This window comes from Camelus ferus, chromosome 34, assembly GCF_009834535.1.
Source record: "Camelus ferus isolate YT-003-E chromosome 34, BCGSAC_Cfer_1.0, whole genome shotgun sequence".
Classification (NCBI taxonomy): domain Eukaryota; kingdom Metazoa; phylum Chordata; class Mammalia; order Artiodactyla; family Camelidae; genus Camelus; species Camelus ferus.
The window spans coordinates 14,885,480-14,894,932 of NC_045729.1; the positions used below are offsets into that span (position 1 = coordinate 14,885,480).

The following is a 9,453-nucleotide window of genomic DNA, read 5'->3' on the forward strand; positions in this document are numbered from 1 at the left end:
CCCAGTGAAATTGCATTTGATGGCAATCCAAATCTAATTTAGATAGACATTATCAACAGAATTAGTATTTCTGTGTTGTATCACTGAAGGCTAGAAATATAAATGATAAATATATAAATGATTATTTAATTTATACTTCTAAGAAAACAAATGAGCAGAATAATGGCAGCAAGCTGCCAAAATAAGAAGCCCTTGATCCTACTTTCAGCTGTAAACATGCCGATTCGACAACAATTCGTGGATAAATTCCCTTTGTGAGAAATTCAGAGACTAGTTGAGGAATACTGCATCCTAGATGAGTGCAAAACTATCCACTTTGAAGCCAGTGGGGAAAATTGAGACACTGTTTTGCTATAATTTCTAGCACCAGCACAGTGTCAAAAATCAAGGGAAAGCTCCCAGCTCTCAGCTTTCTCTAGGGATGGAAGAGGAGGACTTACTGGAAATGCCCCACCTTCTCCAGGGCTACCCAGAGGACTGGCTTCTCTCTAGCCTGTTTCAGAGCGCTAATAGCATAATTTAGCCACTTGGGCCAATGAGATCAGTGACAGTGGGGCAGGCTGGCAGTCACCATAGCCCACAGCCCTTCCCCTCAGCTTAGCACAGAGTAAGTAAACAAAAATCTCCAACTCCCAGCTTCTCCCTAGGAAAGAGAAAAGGTGGGCTTCCTGTCCCCTGCCCCAACTTTTCCAGGAGCTACCCAGAGGGCCTGCTTCTGTCTAGCCTGTCTTGGACTCAGTAGTCTGACTGCAAAGATGGTCGTGTAGGATTAAATCTTGCCATTTGCAACAACACGGGTAAACCTTGAGGGCATTAAGCTTAGTGAAATAAGCCAGTCACAGAAGCATAAATGCTGCGTGAGTCCATGTATATGAGGTGTCTAAAGCAGTCACATGCACAGAAGCAGAGAGTAGAATGTTGGTTGCCAAGTCTGGGTTGGGGGTGGTTACGGAGTTGCTAATCAGTGGGCACAAAGTCTCAACCGTGCAAGACAAATAAACCCTAGAGTTCCTTTGTAGAATTATATAAGTATTTACATCTATTGTCCTGAATTTTTCACTCAGTGTAATTGTTTCCAACAGAGGTAGAAAAAAAGCATTTGATAAAAACACACCTACTCTTGATGGTTTTCCGCAAGCTACATTAAGTATAACATTTTTTAAAATGAACATTATGCTCTAAGATTAAGATCAAGACATGGGTGTCTACTCTGACCACGTGTACTCAACTTTATATTGAATGGATCTTGCCACTGTGATCAGGCAGGACAAAGAAATAAAGGCATTTTGCTTTGAAAAGAAACAATAAAGGTATGGCAAAATCACCTACACCGAAAATCTAATGGAATGGATACAAATGCTGCTAGAATCAACAATTTCATACAAAATCAGTTGTATGTATATTCTTGCAATGAAAAACCAAAAATTGAAATTAAAAATATAATTTATAATAGAATGAAAAACAGTGGAATACTTAGGGGGAAATCTCATAAAAATATTTTAAAAATCTGCATATTAAAAACTATAAACATTACTGAGAAAAACTTAAGAATAATGAATACAAGACATATACTTTGTTCAAGGGCTGGAAGATTCTCAGCAATAAAATCATGTGACTCATGTAACAACATAAATGAATATGAAAACAATTACACTGACTGAAAGATTCAGGACAACAGATGTAGATACTAATAATTCTATTTATATAAAACTGTAGAAAACATAAATCTATAATAACAGAATGCCATACAGCAGTCACCTTTGGGGGAAGGGGCAGAGGAAGGTATTCTAAAGGCGCAAAAGGAAACTTTTTGGGTGATATATGCGCTTCATACTAATTGAGATGATGGTCTTACAAAGTACATATAGCAATTCATCTAGGAAGCTGACTATGAGAGTCCAGACTTTGGCCCCAAGTGGTTTATGCCCCTCCCACGTGCAAAATATACTCCTTCAAAACCTCATTCCATCACACCATCAGCTCAAAGTCTAGAAGTCTGTCAGGTCCAGGAACGGATGCGGATGATACTTGCCAGGTGTAGCTTCTTAAACTTAGCTTCGTGAGCACATCTATTCTCAATTTGAAGACATGTGAAACTAACAATACTAGAGTTTCTCCCCTTAGGCACCCAGCATCCAAAGGAAGATAAACTTTGTAGACATTCTTGTTCAAAATATTTGTGTGGGGTATGAGGGAATGAGAGACACAAAAGAGGAGTCACTGGTTTATAGTAATTCTGAAATTAAGCTGAGCAAATGTTGGGACTTACTTGATTGGGACTCAGTGCTGCTCTTACCGAATAGTGATTCTCCATAATTCTTGGATCCACTCTCCAGGATCTTGGTTCTCTCCTCTGAATAATCCTTTCTTTTTAATGAAAGGTAGCACTTGTTTGTGACTTCATAATTTTTTTAGCATGCTTCCTACTTGCAAATAATTGAGGGAGCCAAAATTCTCATCTACGCACGTTTGTATGTATATATGTGTGTATGTATGTATGCATACATGCATTTTTACTGTCGCTACCATTTTCAATTCTAGTTGGCCTTGGTTCTACTGATATAATTATTTTAAAAATGTTTTGGGGTCCCCTATGAATCTTACCATGGTTCACTCCATTCACAAACCCCACAACTCATAAATCTCTTTGAGCTTTTCTACATAAAGCTTCTGTGAGATGGCAAAGCAAAAATGCCTTTAAGCTTCCTAGAAGCCTTATTGTTTAACCAAGATAATCTATAAAGTATACTCTTTATAGATTCTTGGTTTAACTGAATAGAGGCTCTACTTGTTTAAATTTTCTAAATTTAGCACAATTTGCTATGCACCGAAACACAACATGTATTACATACATTCAAGGTAACAGATAACACAAAGTAACAAGATGAAATTAAGAGAGAACAAACTGACTTTTAGCAATATCATTTTGTCTTTTTTGTGTGTTTTTTGCACATTTCTTCACCTTCTTCTCTTTGTTCCGTATCTAACATTGAGATAGTCCCTCAGCTAACTCCTTCCATATACATCAGCCCATTTCATACCAAAAAAAAAAAAAAAAAATGAGAGCAAAAGAAAAATAAGTACCTCTTCCCAGAGAATATATCGGGAATTTCATGTCAGAGGGGAAAAATATTTTGTGTGAAACCTTTATATAAAAAAATCTTTCCTATGCCAAGGGCTACAAAGATATTCTCAGGATGAAAGAAAGCAGCATGCAGGTAAGGGTGGGAGGAAGAATAATAAAAATGAAATGGATCAGATGGTCCTGGGTTGAATTTGACTAATATGATGGGGCCAGTTGTGAGAAGGACACTCTGCCATGGGTAACCAGTGTCCCTCATTCAGGCCAGCATTTTCCATCATAAATACCCTGAAATGATATGGGAGCCAAAAAAAAAAAAAAATCTGAGCTATAATTGGGGGGCAACAGGAATTTTCTTCCCTCAGTGACGACAATTTTGACATAGATTACTCTCTGAAATTAAGCATCATCTGTCATATTTAACACCTTCTGTTTCCTCATTGCTTTTGAAATCTGTGAGGTTGGGAAAGTCCCATCCAGGTCACAGGTATCAGAACTCATTGTGTTCCCACCCCTTCTTTGACCCACTCAGAAAACCACCAATAAAATGGGCTGCTCCCTAAGTCCCCCATTCTGGCCTAAAAAAGGGTAATTGTTTAGTATTTGATGCATACATTTTAGGAAAAGACTTTTTGGGACTGATTAGAGATTAAACACTTTAAAGCACATGGAACAGCAGCTTTTTTTTCTTTCCTTCCCCTACTGGATAAGCATAAGGCAAGACAGATCTGTGCAGTGAAGAAATAAGTATTGTAAGTTTGTGTGATCAGGGCTTAGATTCCCTTTCCCCTCCCACAATATGAAAGCAATCATTTGAGAATCACATACTGGGCCAAAGACTTCAAATTTTTCTGCAGAACTCCGTAGCAGCAAGAGAAGACCCACTAATGTGTTCTCCTCTGAAGTCAAGTGATGCATATGAGGATGCTGATTTAGGGTCCTTACAGCTCTACGTTCAAACACATGGAGATATCCAGAAAGAATTAACAAAGAACATTAAACTGATTTTCACTTCCAGAAAAAAAATGAGGATAGGACTTCCCAATTTAGTATGCCATACAAAGGATTGAAATGGTGTTGATATGCATTATTTGGCATGAATTAAGTTTTATTTAAATTTTTAAGAGATTTTACAAGAACCTATTCATAAAACTATAACATTCAATATTTAACATATACATTAAACATTTATGAAATTCTTTATCTTGACTCTTTACAATTTCAGGGATAGGCACACAAGTTTCATCAATTTTAAAACACATAGTAAAACCAAAAATTCTAACTATGTATGGTGATGGATGTCAATGAGACAGTGTCTAGTTATTGTTAAGTTGTACACCTGAAACTAATATAATGTTGTGTGTCAATTACATCTTGATAAAAAAAACTTTTTAAACAAGTGTTTTCAAATATGTGAAAAATGTATGAAAAGACACAGTTTTGAAACACTTTACAGATTCCAGAAGTAGGTAAGTAGTAATAATATGTTACTTATCTAAGTAATACTGGATCTTTATTGCCAACCCCATCTGTCCCATGAAACAACTAAATAAGCCATTGCTTACAGATGTAACGATATTTACTTCTGCAGTTTTCATCCAAAACACTGTAGCTTGGGTTATAGATTATGCAGCTTTTTGGATTTACAGGGTGGGATAATAGAAATCTGTAATGAAGAAGAAATTTTTAATGTATGGGAAAAGGAAATGAGAATGTTCTAGAATGATTTTTTGTTGTTGTTAAATGATAGAACTTTTAAAAGCATTTGAATGAGATTACCATATTGAGTCATTATCTTTTTTTTCCCATTCAAGTTAGTTTTCACGATTTCAGAGTATAATGTTACACTCAGTTATTGCCTCAGTAATCAGTAGCATTGAGGTTGCAGGTTTTTTTTGTTTTTGCTGTGGTTTCTAATGGTTTTGATATTTTATAGACTTTGATTTTGTTTAAAGGTGTATTAGCTAGGCTAGGAAAAATATCAGAGCATAAAATGTGTCATTGTATGATGCTGTCAATTCCATGTTTATGAATGAGAATTAGATTGGACGGTTACAAATATACATAAAATAAGCCCAGAATATTTGAAACATGGGAGGATGCTGAGAATATTGGGCTCCACCGAATTAAGAAAAATAATGGATATGTTGTTTTTTCCTGGGCTGCTTCTGTATGTGTGAGAATGTGTACTTACATGTACAGTGTCCAAGTGCTGGTAGCCGGGCAGGAAAAAAGGCATATATCAAAATCTCTTCTAGAGTCACAAGTACACTAACTTCACATTCCTTGGGCGTACACTTGGGTGTTATGGATGGGGCTAAAGTTGTTATTCGGTTTCATCAATTCTCTTTTCTGTATTTTCATGCCTTGAGCAGGGTATCTTAGTCATAGTGTTCCTGGATATTAATATTCTCTGGTCAGATCTAGGATAAACTCAGAAAGAACAGAGAAAAGGTTTGACTGCCAGAAACTTACAGATCTTTGGAGAGGGTGGAATTATCCTCCCACAGCCAGGCACGATGTTCTTCACTGTAAGAGAGTCCGATCCAGTAAAGGTACGAACTGGGGCTCAGAAAGTGCTGCTTGGAAACAGAGACAAACACATTAATCTACTTTAAATCCACTCTAGGGATAATGTCGTTTTAAGAAGCTCTGTGCCCAGTATCAGATTCAGCTTTTCAATTATACAAACTAAAATCGGTTTTAACTTCTAATTTAAAAGGTGTTGTCAGTCACATGCCTCATATTTCTCATTCATTGAACCCATTCATTTATGGAGGAAAAAAATACCACAAAATCTCACTACCTGAAGGAATGAAAAATGCTACCAAGAGAGGTAGAGTTCATAGTTCACTTCCTTCACAGGGAATCGACAATCAAATCTGATCCCAAATCAACAGTATCTTGAGAGATAAATCTTAGTGCAACATCTGCAGGCAACTAGAGAAAATGTTCACTTTTTCTTAAGAATTGAGTAATTGTTTTATAATACTTTTCACATTCATTCCACATTATAACCAAGAATAACAACAGCTATATAATTACAAATGAATTATAAATTCAGTTAAAGAACTAAAAATTCAAAGTTCTTTGAATAAAAATAATGACCTATTATTGCTTTCTTGAATTCTCCCTGAAAAGTTTCTTGTGCTTTATCTATCACATCCCTGTAATTTAAATCTTGGAGAAATGTTGTGTCGATTTTGTGACTACTTTTAAGTATAAGAACTTTAGTTCAAATATAACCATTCATTTACTATCTGATTAAAGACTTGAATCAAAGTATTCAGCTTACTTAGATAATATATGTTCCTAGGTCAAAGAAAATGTAGAAAATCAGAATTAAATACATGCCAGTTCATTTCTGCTTTGCATCTGAAGTAGGCTGGAATTATGAGAAGCACAAAAATTGCTACTGTCTTTCCATGTTTTTAATTCATTAGAAATGAAGTAACAGTTGCACTGGTACCCAACCCACTTTTCTTGGCAAGAACAGCAGTCAGATCCTAAGGAAAAAAAAAAATAAAACATGACTTATGCATTGGAGATTCATTTTTTTTTTCAGTGTTATTTACTCATTAAAAAAACATTTGTTATTTATTTATTTATTTTTCTACAAATATTCTTTGAGAATTTAGTACACACATCACATTTCAGGGGATATTAATGTCAGATATGACCCTACCTTCCTGGAGATCTATGGAGGGTCCTGGAGAGAATGTTGGCTGATCGTTTTGTTTAGCAAATGCTGTAAGAAATGAGTAGAAATTGACCTCATCAAACAAAAGTTTATGAAATAACAAAACACTATACATTAGTAAAATAAAAGCATTATTATAAAGTAGTTTCATCATAGTTTCTATCTTTATATAGCCTTGCCCAGAAAAACTTACAATGTTTCAACAAAACTCCCAAAGCAGCCATCAACAAAAGGCATAGTACTCCTAAGATCCCTGAAATCAACCTCCATGGAGTGGTCTGAAAAGCTGTAAAGAAAGAAAGATGGGTAATAATTTGAATAACAAACCCAGGAGCTGAAGTTCTTAAAAGCAGAAACCAGTAAGAGAATCCAAAAAGTTCTTTGGTTGGATGACCCTCTCACTTTGCCCATGAAACGTGGGGAAATGAAGACATCCCACTCAGAAGTCCACCGAATACCAACATTTTTATATGATGTATTTTGTTCTTCAGTGAGATTATCCACACCTTTTCTCCTCCATCAGCTCCGTCTCAATAAAATATATTTACCATTTATTCTCTAGTTTGACGGAGAAGCTTAGATATCTGTAGTAAGAAGAGCTTCACGGGCACTAAGTTCTATTTTATCAGCTTATATAGCAAATTCTTACTTTCACAACAACAACAAAATCACAAGATGGAGAGTATGATTCCCATGAGGTAGAGGAGAAAATTTAGGATCCATTGATAATGCTGCTTTCTCAAGGTATGAAAGCTATTAAGTGTCCAGGTCAGAAATCAAATGAAAGTTTGTCCAGTTGTTCAGAGTATCTCATTCAACATATTCTGTCATTGTCACAATAATACTACGTGGGACTGTGCCCTTCTGCTAATCTCAATGTATTCACTGCTTTGAGAAATACCAGGCTTTGTAGAAGCTGTACCCAGAGCAGAAGACACAGGCATACGCCGGTCCTGGTAGGATGAGACATTTCCCAACCAACGTACGGGACCTTGGGGACCTGGGTTCATGTCACAGCACGCTGAATTATGATACATAAGCAACCATTATTTACAGAAACCATTTTTTACATTTATTACATTTTCTCATACCAAACATTACTTGCTTATAGGCATTTCTGCCCAAACAATTTAATATCAGAAGATTCTGCATTAACATTACCACACTCCCAAAGAGTGCTGTCATTAACAACAGTCCACTGTGTCAAACTGTGAATCTGGGTGGTTTAGAGATGTCACAACACAAATGATACACTTAAAAAAAAAAAAAACACTGTTAAACATCGTGTTGTTAACATTTAGCATTCTATATTTATTTCCATGCTGGAATTCTGCTGTTTATATTTTCTCCTGGCAAATTCAGATTCCCATCAGAGCCATCCCGTTCAGAACCCACTCTATAAACCTGTTGGAAAATCTGCACTAATGTTCCTGAGTTACAGAATGAAGAATTAGAAAAATGAAATTAAAGTAGAAAGTGTTGATACAGGGGAAGCCTAAAAAGACCCGCTTTTTAGCGTTGCCTGAACTCTTTCTTAAAGCATTGCCATGAGATGTCGTTCCTGGTTATTTTAATTTTTTAATTTTATGACTTGGGCTGCACGTACCTGCCATGTGGAATGTTGTCCCGATGTCGCGATGCGGGTTAAGGCGCGACCTGCGTCTGTTCGGGAAGTGCGGTGTCACATCGCGGAGCTGAGCGGGAGCCCAAGGGACCTACAAGCGGTGAGTGAAGAAATTGAGGAGAAAAGCTGTGTGTTTCAGTGTGCCTGTACCATCTGTTGATGAGACACGGATGTGTAGTACGAGCAAGAAGCAGTAAAATCACTATCTTCTAAAACTTTTCTGGAACCGCAACACAGGAAGTCCTCACCCACCTTGCGCAATGCCAACCCTTTGACAGGCACAAAAGAAGGCGAGAGGGAGGTTACACTGCACAGTTTGAACATCAAAGTCATCTTTAACAATTACTTGGAAAACAAGGGGAAATAGGACTAAACCAAAGGCAAATTTACTTAGTATAGTAAAATTCCACACAGAAGTTTCCTTTTTTAATAATGAGAAAAGTTTATTATTTCCCTTGGGCCAGTTAAACACAGTTTAAAGCACGTGGCATGTATTAGCTCATTTACTCCTGAAAATGACTTAATAATGAAGATATATAAATATACCAGTTTCACCGATGCAAAAACTAAGGTAAAGCTACGTACTAGACCAAGGTCTGGTCAAGGTCACTTCAGTTTGAAACCTGGGTAGTCTTTCTCTAGGGCACACACGTGGTACATTTCAAGTCAAGCCTTTTCCTCTGTGTCTGTATGTTTGTTGATTTTCATTTATTTTCTTTAGTGCAGAGTGGTTGGAATTTTCCATCTCTCATTCTGGGCTTCTGAATCCTGTCTTATTAACCCAGGGATGGAAAGCAAAGATTAAAAAAAAGGTAGAACCAGAGGGACTTCCCATGACTGTCCCATGAGTGCACACGCCCACATGTACACACAAACACACACACACACACACACCTGTGCTCTGCAACTCCTTCAGCTGGTCTGAGCCCACACTCGATGCCCCATTCACATTAGCCTTAAAAGTTTCTTTCAATACTTGACTCTCCAGTGGTCCACTCCCTTAGAGTCCTTTGACATGAACACAGCTGCCCGATTATCTTAATTTTT

At 36.8% G+C, this 9,453-nt stretch overlaps 1 protein-coding gene across 5 annotated transcripts; it reads right to left on the reverse strand.

Moving 5' to 3' along the window:
• Window positions 1-4,177: 4,177 nt before the first annotated feature.
• LOC102512731 (natural killer cells antigen CD94) lies at window positions 4,178-8,592 on the reverse strand. Of its 5 annotated transcripts, XR_004317188.1 has the most exons (7): window positions 8,389-8,592; window positions 6,976-7,068; window positions 6,768-6,830; window positions 6,437-6,588; window positions 5,558-5,664; window positions 5,277-5,478; window positions 4,619-4,748 (listed from the first exon to the last, which is right to left on the reverse strand). XR_004317188.1 is itself a non-coding variant. In XM_014565494.2 (6 exons), exons 1-6 carry the CDS (start codon window positions 8,393-8,395, stop codon window positions 4,628-4,630), a joined length of 540 nt encoding a protein of 179 aa, XP_014420980.1. In that variant the 5' UTR covers window positions 8,396-8,592; the 3' UTR covers window positions 4,178-4,627. The 5 variants fall into 5 exon arrangements, 4 of the variants coding, with proteins under 4 accessions (XP_014420980.1, XP_032329008.1, XP_032329011.1 ...); XM_014565494.2 differs by lacking the exon at window positions 5,277-5,478 and having other exon boundaries at window positions 4,178-4,748; window positions 5,558-5,661; XM_032473117.1 differs by lacking the exon at window positions 5,277-5,478 and having other exon boundaries at window positions 4,178-4,748.
• Window positions 8,593-9,453: the final 861 nt, after the last annotated feature.